Source organism: Drosophila sechellia, chromosome 2R (genome assembly GCF_004382195.2).
Source record: "Drosophila sechellia strain sech25 chromosome 2R, ASM438219v1, whole genome shotgun sequence".
Lineage (NCBI taxonomy): Eukaryota > Metazoa > Arthropoda > Insecta > Diptera > Drosophilidae > Drosophila > Drosophila sechellia.
Window position 1 is genome coordinate 21,080,711 of NC_045950.1, and position 14,867 is coordinate 21,095,577.

Below are 14,867 nucleotides of genomic sequence, written 5' to 3' on the forward strand. Positions count from 1 at the left end.
GGATAGGACAGGCAGCACACGAGACTCATTAATCCTGGTGGCAAACGGGTGCCCGGGTGCCCTTCGGCTGCCTTGCCACGACTCATTTGTGCTGAAAACTTTCTGTTTGATAAATTGCCCATAATACAAGCACACATTCTCGCTTCTCTTACAACTTTGTGTGGGGCCAATCCCAAACCATATATAGTCAAGCCAGAAGCTGCAAAAGGTCTAGCAGCTGTTTTGGCCTGAACTTTTTCGATAGATAAACACTTAACACGTTTTTGCCAGTAATTTAAATACTCCCCTTTTGCCAACCATATATTTACTTACCATTCAATCATATTTGTGTGGCGGCGAGGAGAGCACTTTAGCAACGGGTTTTCTGCAGCCCTTTGGCGTTTTGATATGCAAATACTTTGGCACCGGTATTCTTTTATTTTTCTCAATTGATGTGTTTTTTCTTTGCAGTGCCATGTCTGTACACAATCTGATACCGTCACGTTATGTCAAACTTATTGTTGATTTGGTTTGTGCGATTGTCACGTTTTTGTTTTGATTATTTAATGCCATAAATGACAACTTAAAGTCATGGTAGACAGTTTGGTCTATAAATAATTTGTATTTTATATTGATGAAAATATGTAAAAAATAAATATTCGTGTCTGGTTAGTCCGAATCGCTATCACTAGTATGGCTCTGATTAATGCTTATGTAATTAAGAAATCTTTCGTCAGCCGATTCCGAGTCCTCTGTTACTGAGCTTGATAAGGTCGGTGATGTCCTACCAGAATTTTGACCTGAACTAAGTTCTGAAGGCTCATAATCCTCTTTGTTATTGCACTGATATCCGTCGTCCAATTCACTCATGTCTTCCTCTTCGAAATCATCATAAGAGGATTCAGAGTTAATAAGCGTGTCCCCAAGTGGCAAACTACCTTGATGTTCATCTGATCGACATCCCTGCGTTTCCCATTTAGAAATGCACTCTTAGTTTCTTTAAGTTTGCACTTACCGTATCCAGATTTCGACTTCTACACAAGATTTGAGCGTCATGCAGCTCCCTCATCAAGGCATTTCTTTCCAATGAGTGATACTCGCGTTGAAGATGACACTCGGATTGCAGCTCCCGGTTTTGTTTGCGTAAGGAAAACATTTCGCTTAAAATTTGATGCTGCTTCTCAACTATAGTAGTCACCAACTGCTCAAGGTTCTCAATTGTAACCTCGTATTCGCGTAACTTCTTTTTAAGAAGCCAGTTCTCTGCACGGCAGTCTGATAGATTTGAAGCGGACAATCTAATCTCAGGAGCATTATGTCCCAATGATTCTTTATCCACCCTAAGAGAAGTCCAATGGTAACCAAAGATTAAATAATTAAATTATCACTCACTCGTCGAAAGCGCTCATGTCGTCACTTGCAGGCAAAGGAAACGCTACTAGGTCTCTGGTGGCAATGTCCTCGAGATCATGGAATTGGCAAATACAGGACATTATTCGATAAATGTGAAAGTTTTTTAAAACATAAATTGCACCGGATTTTCAATACAGAGGTAACTAGTTTCTCTCACAAAACGCAACCGAGTGTCATCCTATTTTAAATGTTGATACTCCTCTCAAAGCTGACTTAAACTGCCCGAACAGATATGGGTGTCAGGGCAGCCAACTATCTTTTAAATATTTCACTTTACAGACTGCACCCATCTACCGCTCGCTGCGTCCCCTCATCCAGTGGACACTTTACGACTTGACATTTTCACACTTTGTTGGCAACGTTTTGGAAGCTTCCTACACTTTCCTCCCTGTGGGGCACAGAAACAGACTTTTGGGTCGTCCTTGTTACCGCGTCAAAGCCATCGTCGATGCAGGCTCCATGGATTCGCATGGGATCCGGGAAGTGCAAGTGTGTGGCTTCAGCTGAATAGGAACTGTATAGGTGTGAGACACTCCCTTTTTGTGTGCGTCGGTGGATTGAAGTGCAAAATTGGTTTAAGTGTTTGCTAAATTGGCAGCAAAATGGCTTTTTCAATTTATCCTCAACGTTTGTGTGCATACTCGTAAAAGGCAAACGCTGTACAAAAAGTTAAGCAAGCTAAACATTTTTGACCACATTTTTTTTGGCAGCGGGTTTTGCATAGCTATGTAGTTGATATATCTCCGTTTGTTGAACTCACCAAAACGCACCCAAAATGAACTCACATGCGGATAACGAGCACACATTACTCGCCTAGCTCGTTTTCCACGCTTACTATTGATGCTAAACGTTTTCAAATAACTGTATATTCTTTGCACAGATCTCTTAAAGTAGAGATAATCATGGCTTGCACCGAAGCTATTATTGCAAAGCACATATACGATTGCTCGTATTTTACAATAATTAAAGTCGTATCGTAATCGTAATACCACAACAATGCCAAATTACTACGCAGGCCATGTTAACATAAATATTGTGCCTCCTGTGCTTAAGAGTATCCCGCGACTCGGCCCGCCCTTGAGGGATGGCCAATCTATAATCGCTCAACCTTAAACTTAAACTAGAGAACGCATGCAAGCGTTTATTTAAAAAGGCATAAGTCATACGTGGCTAATAAATTGATTTGCTAGAGTGGATTAGAGTTCATTGCTATGACATATACAGGATGTTCTAGCTGTACTGCTAAGCAGTGATCTTCGCAGTTGCTGTCTTTAGGGGATAGTGAGCTGGCCCTCGTTGGAGGCCCCTGTTAGTGCAACACCAAAGCGAACTGTTCATAAGTTTAACTATGTGAGCATTTGGGGGAAAAGTGTTCTGCCCTCGGTAAGAGCAATGAATTGTAGACCCAAAACGCTTGGCGGACTCCTTCCAGGCTCAGTCGCACTTCGTACTGAGACTTTGGCTATGAAAAAAAAAACTTTTAAAATGCCAGTTTGAAGTCTATTATTTGCTGGACACGAGCATATATTGATTGCATCGCAGTCGCCTTGGTCAGCCACAAGATGCAAGAAAGCAAATTGCTTCAACAAATACTCGTACTCCCGAAAGGGGCTTGAGATGTGGAGGATGATGTTGATGGGTGGGGTGGGTTGCGGTGTAGGAAATCACATGGTAATCGGTGGGCTACGAAACTGAAACCAGAAATAAAAATACAATCGAAGCCAAGTTTCGTAAAGAGGTCTTCCAAACCGGTTTGCAGGCGCAAAGTGCAGATCCCCTGTCAGGGTTTGCAGAAAGTCTTGGGTTTCTTGGCGGCTTCGTGTAGTGCAGCATTTAGCGTCTTGATCGGTTTATCACCGATTAATTAGAGTTTGATAAATACGCGCACGCCGTGAGTTTATAAATCATAGGAGCAGAGCCAATGCGCCGCAGTTAAACAGTCCAAAAACTGTAGAAGCTAGTCCTATATACGATCCAAGAAAAATTTGCATTTAAAAAATTCAACAAAATAGAACAGTCAAATTGAAGAGCTAAGCATGTTTTACTTTGCCTAAATTTGATTTTTGTTTTGTGCTCTCGCTGCTTAGGACGTTGCTTTACAAGCACAATATTTTCAAAAATAAGTAGGCGATGCAAGTGGGAAAAATATCTTGAACATTCATCTGAGTTAGAATTAATTATAAAAGAACGTTCTCTGAGATGCGCTTAAAATGACGACCCCAGTTCTGTTTAACAGAAATGAATAATGAATGCTAATGTAAGGTTATTTTTGGAATTTGAATAGTGATCACGGAAAGTTGATGATTTTCGACCTAAAGCTGTTTTTATTTTTGATTGGGAATGGAAAGCCACCAATGTTGGGTCAAAGCTATAAGCTGTATCCAATGGACGTTATTTTAAAAAAGTTTATTTAATATTTTGGTTATTTTCTTTATATATTTTTCCAGCAGCACGGAAAATGATAAAGAAAATGTATTGTGGATCTGAATGCTCATTCTAATGGCCTTTACTCCGAAATTTTTGAAAATATGCCATAGGAAATGTCTTATGTTTTATTGCCGCAAGAATTCCCACTACTTAGCAGCATACAACAGAAAATAGGATGGATTTTATTATTCGACGACTACTCGGCACCATGATTGCTACCTTTTAGCTGCATTCGTTTTGCATTTGGTGGAAGACGTCTATTATTCTTGCCCATGGCAGTGGCAAAAATGTTGACCACTTTCTGCATGGTAGAGTTTTTCACTCCACTTCAACCTTCGCCGTTCAACGTCGCCCACAGCCCTCCCGTTTTCAGTTTTGTCGCACTGAAATTGCTCTTGAGATATCATCGTTATGGAATGAATGACTACTTGGGACTGGTGCTTCGCTCTGAACCTAAAATATTTGCGGTTTTTTCTTCACATCCTTTTACACAATTATCCTGATTTCAATAATTCTGCGTCGTAAACAAAGACGTAGACTGACCTCCGAGAATAGGTGAAGAGAAGAGGTGGTCGAGTCCATCGTTTTTATCTAACTATTATTATTTGCTGGTTTAGGAATTTTTGGTTGTTCCTTAAGGTTTTTACCCTGTATAGACATCCTTTTCTTATGGTCCTCAAAGTTTGCCTTTCAGATAAACTTTTGCTTGGCTCGGAAAGGATTAAAAAAAATACCAGGAAATTGTATTTCAAATTTATTTGTAATGAATTTATAATAATAGTTATCCTTACTGGTTTTCTACTGAATGTGCCTGTCCAACGCACCAAATAATTCAACCCATTAATTTAAAATTGGCTTAATTTGTTGAAAGTAGCGCCCTTAACTTAGATTAAAAGGCCCAAAGCAATAATGACACAGCCTTCACTCGCATGCCATTTTCCAAGCAATAAAATCTGTACAACGAACACCCCTGCATCTCAAGCACAGCGTGATATACTACACACCATACACACGCGTCGACATTTATCAAAAATTCAACTGTCATTTTGCCAATCGCAAAGAGAATTTAAATACTTTTGCAAGGCAATTGAACATTCATAAGCTTTAATTCTGGCACAAAATTTACTTATAACCAGATCTCCATTACCGCCGAAACCCGCAAAAGTACACAACCCAATAACCCAATATTACGGAAATTGGAGGGAAGTATGCTTAGGGTGTAAGCAGCCCTCCCCACGGGCATGCGAATTTTCCGACCTGCGAAATTTTCCAGAACAAAGCACTCAATGAGACACGTGACAGTTGTCGTGTGTGTGCGCTTGCAAAATAAGGCTTGGTTTTGCATTTCCCACTTTTTCGCGATATGTCGCTGTTAAGTGTATAATTTGTGGTTGCTTTTTAAGAGGGTTTAAATATATTACTTCATTTAGATTTGGTGGAACCAAGCGTGGGTAAAAGTCGGAAGTGTGAGTACAATGGCATTAGGCCGGATGTTAATTTTTGCAATGTGTTTATTCAGTAAGGAAATTACCTTTTTAATTATCTCTCGCGAAACAGACCTAGTTTGTTATATAGAGAAAGGCAATTTTTGTCATTTCCATTAATTTTTAATATAAAACAAATTCTAGCATCCTTTGACCATACCACCTATAAATTTATCGACTGCAATAGGTAAAGAGGAAATTACGCAGGGCCTCCCCGAAACTCGATGTGCAAAATCCATGTATAAAAGCAAAAAATAATGGGTAAAAAAATACAGCCCACTGAAGCAAATTGCGGATTTCGGATCCTTGCTCGTCCTGTTTCTCGCATTTCCCTGGCGCAGTTGGCATCAAATTATGAAGTAAGTAGGAGAGCACTCCATGCATTAAAAACCTTTTAATTTGCTAAATCGCCTTGCCAGACATTGTCGGAAGAGCTCACATTGGGGCTGCCCGGCTGTTGTAGTTGGGTTTCATTGAGGATAAGCGGGCGGAAGCGGATGAAGCTGAGTCTGTGCACATTTTTGAGATTTCTAGACGCCTGAGTGGGCCGCTCAGCCTACAACCGTTTCGAATCTCACATAGACACTTGTGCCTGCTTTTCTGTTCTTTCTTTTTGGAACGGGGTAAAGTTGAATAAGCCATGCAAACACTAGAAAGCACCGAGACTACTTGAGTATGCTTTCATCTGCCTTCGGCTCTTGGGCAGGGCGATAATTTTTTACTTTTGTTTTCGGAGCTAACTTCGAGTACCACGGCACCGAACAATAAAGTATTTCTTCTTGTAATATTTTTCTTCACGATGAGGCACAAAAGCTAAAAATGAAACCTATTATTAAACTCAAGACAGCTTTAAACTAACAGTTCGTGCTGTTTAGGTTTCAACCAACTTTAACTCCGCCTAAAAGCATCCAACAAAAAGCATGAAAGCGTCGATGAACGACGCACAGATGCGCGGTGCATGGAAGAAAGTAATTAAACTTGGTCCGAGGAACCAATTTCCATTCAACCCATCGAGTGGCGTGTCCCTCGTAATCTAGAATTGTCATCGCATGACTCTGCTGAATACAGGCCGCCATACCACGCACCAAAAAAAGTGCGTAATGGAAATTAAACAAAGTCTTAAACTCAAGTGAAATAGCAAGTGAAAAGCATTTAATTTAATTGACGGGACGCGGACTGTGCTTTGGTATACCCGAAGGACTTGCTTGCATGAAGCCAAAACCCAACACTGAATTTCTCATTAAAATCGTATTAAATACGTAGGTAAGTAAGAGTGGCTTTTTCCTATACCAGTCGAATTTTGTCAATTCATTGCAAATTATTTGCAATGCTAGAAAAAGAACAGAGTAAAGATAAGAAAACTCGAAAAATAAATTGCAAACTCATTTGCTTGTGAATATCAAAAACTTTCTCATGCGGCTAAGAGAACTTTATTTAAACTCGATACAAACGCAAAATTACCAAATCAGTCAGGCAAAAGCATTGGAAGCCTTCTCCCAACGCCCCAAAGTTTTATTTAATGATTTTCGTAGACGATTTTGGCGTGCGTTTTCCCTCTTGAACCTAGACGAGCCTTAGCAATATTGGGTTGGTTGCGCTGGTGCTTTAGCCCTGCGAATTTTGTTTATTACTTTCTTTATCTCTTAATTTAAATGTGTCCATGGAGACCTGAAGGTAACTTCGATGTTTTTTTTTACCTAAGTTTATGTTTTTGCAGGACCTGAATCAAAAAAAAACTTAGAATGGACACATAATAACTAGTTTGTACCTGTGCAGAATTATCTACTTTTTAAATTAATGGTTCTTTTATATTCGAATATAAGATATAGTTAAAAAAATATACTTTGAGTTGACATGTGCATTAAATGTTGAACATTATTTTTCACTCAGTAAAATTTAAACACAACGAAAAACGCACAACCCACCACAGGGTTGGCTTGTGTTTTTGGCATAATTTATGCGCATTTATGAAAATGGCAAGAGTGGGTAAAATCTAGGGTGGGGCGAAGTGTTAATTTTGAGAAATGTGCAGAATGCAAAAAAACAGACGAAAAAAATTGACAGACAGATAGGCAACGAAGCGTGCGGTTCGTTGACTGCCTTCAAGCGCATCGCACGCGTTTTAACGCTAGGTACCTCTGACGTAGAGGACACAACTTCCCATGGTCTACTAACCGGCAATAGAAATATTGAATGCAGCCCAGAATACTGACGAATCACAAAGCCAAAGTGCAGACTAAAGGAATGTGACTCGACTGCTGGCTTAAAACATAAACTGAACCCATAATTCATATACGCCACAAAGTCTGGAGCAATCAAAATGGCAATAAACAGTCAGCGTGATGAAACATGGTATACCCTTTCTAAACTAAGACCGATGTCTGTACTGATTTCGAATTCTCAATTTTAAGGCTTAGGAATTTCCTATCTGTGAGGGTACGGCTTGGGAGCATTGCTTGCCAGCGAAAACAACTAAAGCTGCTCTCACAAGCCAGAAAGTCCCAGTCACAGAGCCGGTTGCCATCAGACCCCAAACGACATAATTGCAGCCTGTCTGCGGTGGCTAATGCAAACAAACATGGGATTATGAGACTGCAAGGCCTCTGGGAAATTGATGATGAAGCTCCCCGCCTGACCCGTAACAAGTAGCTGGCGAAATGCTACAAAATTGGGTCTCTACGTGTTGCCACAACAACGCACCGAGGGCAGCAATCGGTGCCCGATCGATTGCCCAGATCGTGCAGATAGCATTTCTGCTCTGCCGCAAATTGAGCTGAACTCAAGTTTGAACTTACACAGCCTAATGCATTCAGATAGGTCCAAATGTATTAAAACTGGTGCACTTCATCATGTGCAATGCGTTTGGCGAATCGATTGGCTACACTTCCAACCGAAACCATGTAACTCACGAGCTGCTCAACTACTCGATGTTATTAGTCCGCCTTCAACAATTTGGCTCCCGTTTTAAGTATTTGCCATCTCCAGAATCTTCGTCGACATTAATACAGCCCCTGTAAAAATTTTTCATGGGAATTACATACGTGATTGATTGCTGTGTACTGCTTTTCAGCCATCTAATCCCTTCACCAGTTGCAGATATGATTGCTTTTCTTCCATCTGTGATTTGCCATATTCTGACTTCATCGTCATCATATGGGACGTGACTGCGTTCAAGTATTCGGATATCTGAACCAGAATACGTATTGAATTCGCATGGAAATTAGGTGGTCCCAGTTCTCACAGATTGATAAGCGTAATCAACTTATTGGTTTGAATATTTAACCCCGGAAATCTTTAATGCGTGTTTAGACATATGGAATTTAAAGATCGAATAAGATAACTTGGGATTTAAAAAATTACAAAATATAAAAATGAGAACGGACTAACAGCAACATGCTATAGGGAGAATATCACAAGGCGCCCCATTGGCCTGACCTTCCAAGAAGATCAACAGGTGGCATGGTTCTTGCTCCTACACAAGAAGGCAGGTAGCCTGGATACTATAAGCTTTTTCAACCCATATATAAGTTTAACCGTCCCATTTTTCAATAATGAATCAAGGAATCCATACCTAATAACGAAAGGTTAAATGAAGGATCAAGTTTTGTAAGGAATAACGGAAAACTAACTTTTCTTCTCCTTGAAACACAAACATGATGGCACCAAAACAATAGCAATACATAGCAAGTACTGACCATCTAAAAATATCTATTTTTCTCCCATTTGCTGTAGTTCAATCAAAGTTAACGACAATAAATTTTGTCCAATAAGTCTTTTAATCTAAATTAAGCACCAGTTTCTGTCCCTCATAAGTCTGTCGATAGCGGCTCGAGCGGCAATCTCCATCAACTGCATCATGTGTCATAAGCAAGTTGCAAAGCACCGACAAAAGTTAAGGCCCATCTAGTGATGTGCGCGTGACACTATGTATATATTTGCAGTATGGAGATGTAACTTATAGGTCTTCAGCTTTGCAATCAGACTAGCATATACGTATGTATTTCGAGGGATTTTCACGCTTCCATCGATTGGTGGAAGAACACGGCATCTCTGAGGCACTGATTCAAGATGCAGATGTAGACTCAGTTTCTGTTTTCTGATTTCCATTAACGAAGCAACCGAAACAAGCCAGCGGCAGACGCCCGCCTACTAGGGTCCAAGATTTTGTCTACATAGCGTAAGCAATTTTTATGCTCATGTTGCTCGTAATCACCGCTAGCCGCAGGTGGTAAAAGGCGTCCTGAATAGCCTTAGCGCGTCTACGATTATGGCCAGGCATTTGCAAACACCCGAACGCATCTCTCAAAGGCAGCGTTACGCTGATTGAATTGCGCTAATTGCGAATTAAAGCTCAGCGAATCAAATTGCATGAATTTTAAATCGAATTTCAGAATTTGTGCAATCCGTGCACCTTTCAAGGGCTCACCCACTCCTACTACCGCCCTCTGCAGCTACTAATGAACGTTTCCTACTCCCGTTGCCGCCTGTTTGGCTTTTATTTCGCTTAATTAATTGGCACCGCCAAACGTTAATAAAAAGTCTATGATGCAGGACGCTAAAGCAAGGGAGCTGTCAACAGGCAATGTAAAGCCCTGCCCTTTTTTTCGGCTGAAGCTCCAAAAGGCACAAGAAGACGAAAGTCAAGTGTCCTTAGAGAATATGTGGGTGCATATTGCAATTCTTTCATTTTTCGGCAGTTTCATCCAAAAAAGAACAAACTAATTTTTGTTCTTCCGGCTTGATATTCTCATATTTTTCGTTTTCAAAAGTACGCGATGAAGTGGTTGGCATGGTAAAGGGGATACGGCTAAATAACCTTTTACATGTTGCTCATGCAAAAGGGTTAATTATGACCCCCAAAGCTTTCTAACGAAGGACGGTTCAAGCTGAGTTGAAGAGGATATTTTATTCAGAGAAAGACCAAGAAAAAACAAGCTGAACGAAAATCGTGGTCGTAGGGAGAAGTAGTGTGTTCAACCTTTAAAATTAAATTAAAATATTTAAATTTAATGCTGATATTATACTTGTTACATACTTTAGAGCAAATGCAATATATCCTGCAAGTATATACCATTGTTGATGTCGAATTTAAAAGAAATGCAAACTAAGCCAAAACCTTCTAAGAAATTCATAAATTTGACGATCACATTTTATACGAGAAATAAGATAGTGGGAATGCATATATAGCAGGGTTTATATTATGTTATTATGTGTTGAGTAATACATATTTTGCTCATTTGATATCAGGCTCAGACCCAAACAGCAAAAGTTATCAAATTTTCGTACGCGAATCACAAAGTCAACCCTGCGTGTGCAGCGGCCCTTCACTCATCCCAAGGCCCTACGAGTTTTAACTGATTGATATGATGTCATGAGTAAACACGGTATTATTAGAGCCCATGATGCTAATAAATTCAACCGCTTCTGATTGGAAAATATTTTTTAGATATAAATTACTTTCCCAATACCACATTTGGATAATAGCTAATACTTTTGTCACAAAATATGCACGTGGGGCGTGGGGGCATGGTAGTTCTTTTCGTCTGTAGCGGTGCGTCTTCTTTACCCCCTCCACTACAAGTTATGCATACAATTAAAATCTGGCGAGTCACAAAACCAATTCACAAGAACAAACTCAGTAGGACAGCTAAAGTAAACCTGAAATATTTTTGCTGTGTAAACAAGTTGGTAACTAGTGAGAAATATCTTCAGGCAATGAAAGTGTGTCACATTCATAGATGTATTCAATAAGTATGTGGGATGCTTACGTTTTTGTTGCTATATTAGATTTCATTTAAATTATTTAAAATATATATATAATATAGTATAAATGTAATAAGAGCAACATTAAAGTAACATCTCAATTAAAATTTTATAAATTTCAAGCCGAGCACCGCCGATCCCGACGGTAAAAAGTGAGAGTCATTAATGTAAGCAAATAAAAAACTGATACGAGAGAAAATATAGCAGAGATGTAGAGATTGAAAGAAGTGGCAACGGTTAAGATATATGTACTGAAATACTGGTTTTTTCTCTCGGGTTAAAGCTTAAATATAGGAAACCGAACATTTTATACCCTAGGTCAAAACAAATTGAGCTTATAAGTATAAATATAAAAAATATAAGGCTTATAAGGTAATTTGTGTGTTGTTTGTTAAGTGTTAAATCCAATATGATAACCTCTGTGTTTTGTAACAATTATTAGTGACAGCTATAAAATGTCATCATTATCAACATTGTCTTTAGAAGAGTATAAATGTCGTTTTAAATAGACACAAAGGCAGACGACTTCGACGCGCTTTGTATTCATCGTCGACTGAGGCCCGACTTCGTTTTCCATGTGCTTTGTATTTTGTGTTGTAGTAGAGCTGGACCTGTCCAATGGATGTACCATACTTGATTGCTTGGCATCTGCTGCTTAGCATTCGCATGCGTTACTGTTTTCTTCCCCAGTTGTATTTTGGCCATTAGCACGTACGGAGTTGCGCCCGCGCTTTGAGACTAGTGTGAAACACATATGAGTAAACTCAACCTTACTTTATATAAACTTTACTTAAACTTGGTGCCTAACAAACTTTCCTCGGATTTCGCGCGAAAGTTGGGTTTTTAAAGAGTTTATTTCTTTGTGCTGACGAAACAAAGTACTTATCAACAAAATAAAGAAGAAGCACTGTGAACAAAAGCATATATATTTTTTAAAAGCAACAAAAACAAAAAAGCGTGTAAAATCAACGACCATAAAGCGGGTCAACAGCAACCTTAGCTTCAATTTTCGTTCTGATTGTCGTGCAAAGATGCCAGAAGCCAGCTCACATTCACGTCTGTTCTTCTATTTGCTGTGCGCTGCCTCACTCCTAGCCGTTTCCAAGTCGGATGCCGGTAGTACAAAGAACTCTTACTTTATTTCATACTTTTACTATTTGGTTATTAACTTTATAAATCCGTTCGCAATGCCGATATTTTATCGATTTGTAAATATTTGTCTTGCCTAATGCAATGTACAGAAAATTAAATTGTTTATTTGTTTATAAGTACAATTTAAGTTAGTCCACAAATGTATCCGGTATGTGAAAGTGCCTAAACTTGTAAATATGTATCACTTGCTTTTAAAAATATTTGTGATAATAAACTTTAGGAACGATTTTACTTTAATTGCATAATAAAAACAATACTTTATGTATCATTTGTTGTGGTGTTTTATTTACATATGTGTATAATCTAATTACTAACCGCTGTGTTAATATTATTATTACCTATTTGGCATGGAATTTCGATCTGATATTTATGCTTAGGGTCCCAAAAATTTAGAAAAAAATAACTGAAGATCTTGTAAAGCTTGTTTAGCAACCTATTATCAAATGAAATCGATCTAAAGAGAGGCTTTACTTTGCATAACTTTTCCGTGTACTATTTTAGTTATATATTGCTACCTACGTATTGCTGTCCATGATCTTGACCACATAACGCTCAAATCTTTAGGGCTGCTTGGTTTCATTGACATCAAATTCGGCTCGTATCTTCCACTCAGGTAACTCGTTTGTCCATTCAAGGTTAATAGTTGAAACTGTTAGGCGACCGCTGTGGCTAGCCGGCTACGTCAGTTGGCTTGATGCGGAACTAATTAACATTATACACGGAAGTTTGTTTTGAATGGTTAAGCAAAATGCGTTTGTTTATGTTTTGTCAGTTAATCGAATGCTTTTTTAAAAGTCAGGGAAATAAGCTAATTATCAGTATTCAAAAACCGAAATAAAATGGGAAAGTAATTTTACGTTTAATCTGTGTATGTATATACAAAATTATATCAAATTTGAAAGGTTGAAGGCGTAACGCCTGAATGTTTCTAGTTCCGCTGTTTAATTCGAACTCTTTTAGTACCATTGCAACCACCAACTGAAGATTTGGCCTACGACGCAGCTATACAGCTAGGCTTACTAAACCATCGTCTTAATTTACTAAGCCACGAAGAAGAATCCAGGCAATTAAGTTTACCAAACATAACCCTGGGGAACATCGTGAACCGCATACCCTGTAGTTGTGACAATGGCCTGTGCAAGTGCTGTGCTGGTAAGTCAAATTTATAGTGTCAATAAACCTTAACACAAACGAAACTCAATTGTCTGCTCCTAGGTTTCCTTTCGGTTATTGGCATGAACAGTTGCACAGAAGTGGCATATCGACCTGAAGAATTTTCGTTCGAGTTGCGAATGCGCGTTAACAACAATATTTGGTTCCGACAAAAGGTCTCGGGACAGAATCCCCCTCCATTCTGCTTCCGGCCGCCACGTTTTAATTTTGCTAAAGCCTGTATTCAATTTCATGATATTTGGTTTGTTGGTCGTAATATGCACGTTTGCATGTATATGTCAGGGGAGTTTCAGGGCTTTGAGTTGTTTGAAAGGTAAGATCTGAAACGCTGAGAGTCTTTATATAAAACCGACTTTTTTTAAATTCAGAAACTTTGACTGTCTCTTGTTTGGAGATCACGGAGTTAAAATTGTTTCTCCAGAGCAGGGTTATCCTGTGAGGCCTAACGATGTCGATATTGATGATGGAGACGATGATATTGAGGACTACGATGAGAACGTAGTTCGCAGTTTGGCAGAAACGATGGTCAAATAAATATAAATTATGCCTAGATTTACTTATTAATTTTAAATATTATTTATTTCAAAAGGAATCACTAAATTATTTTATAAAGTAAAACCCTTTTTATACATAGATCAGATGTGCAACATTTTTTGAATAAAGTCCCACCTGTAGGGATGATACCTTTCGTGGCTGAAGTGCGAAAACTGCAAAATGACGTGTTCTGCTTCAACCCGCCGGAGCACAACATAAAAGGGGAAATTAACACGAGAAACCAATTCAACATAAAAATGCAACCTTAGACTGCATCAACACCGCATGAGCCACACGTCGAGGAGAACGAACAGGGCATTTAAATGCATATGCACAAGCACGTTGACTGTTGCACTTCGTTTGACTCGCAGTTGACTGAAATAAAGGACTTTAAGACTGCAAGGATGCAGTACGCAGTGCAAGCTGTAGCAACAGGACAACAGAAAGCCAGTACAAAGAGTACGGGTAGGGTTTTATTTCGCACTTGACTGCTCTGAATGCCAGTCGAGCTTCAGTCAAGTGGTGTTATTGCACACCACTTCGTTTTTTCACAGCATATGAGAATATGGAATGGGGTTATGCATTCAAAAGCTGTGCCAATAAAATAATCTAAAACAAAATGAACAAACCACTTATTGCATCTTAATAACTTGAGTACCTTTGTTAGCATATTTTTAGGTGGTTATTTATAGGTCCATATTTATATAAGATTATTAATCACGATATTTTTCTGTTGACTTATTAAAGCCCCTTAACAATAATTTATAAACAATTAAATAACAATCAAACAGCCCCTGGTCATTTCATAAAAGGTGAGACTTTAGGATGGGTACCAATCCCTCCCAAGAAAAACAAGTTTAATTTAAAATGCAAATGTAAGCGAGTGGTCATGAAGCGTATTTAGCGCCTCTAATTGATTTGTTTACACAGAGGGCACGCGAC

General features: G+C 38.9%; 2 protein-coding genes across 3 annotated transcripts; one reads left to right on the plus strand and one right to left on the minus strand.

Moving 5' to 3' along the window:
• Positions 1–592: 592 nt before the first annotated feature.
• LOC116800455 lies at positions 593–1,600 on the minus strand. The gene is made up of 3 exons (XM_032715554.1): positions 1,372–1,600; positions 995–1,319; positions 593–942 (listed from the first exon to the last, which is right to left on the minus strand). Exons 1-3 carry the CDS (start codon positions 1,470–1,472, stop codon positions 649–651), a joined length of 720 nt encoding a protein of 239 aa, XP_032571445.1. The 5' UTR covers positions 1,473–1,600; the 3' UTR covers positions 593–648.
• Positions 1,601–11,687: 10,087 nt separating this feature from the next.
• On the plus strand, positions 11,688–14,106 carry LOC6618933. Of its 2 annotated transcripts, none has more exons than XM_032716349.1 (4): positions 11,688–12,284; positions 13,179–13,370; positions 13,434–13,704; positions 13,760–14,106. In XM_032716349.1, exons 1-4 carry the CDS (start codon positions 12,098–12,100, stop codon positions 13,923–13,925), a joined length of 816 nt encoding a protein of 271 aa, XP_032572240.1. In that variant the 5' UTR covers positions 11,688–12,097; the 3' UTR covers positions 13,926–14,106. The 2 variants fall into 2 exon arrangements, with proteins under 2 accessions (XP_032572240.1, XP_032572239.1); XM_032716348.1 differs by having other exon boundaries at positions 11,696–12,182.
• Positions 14,107–14,867: the final 761 nt, after the last annotated feature.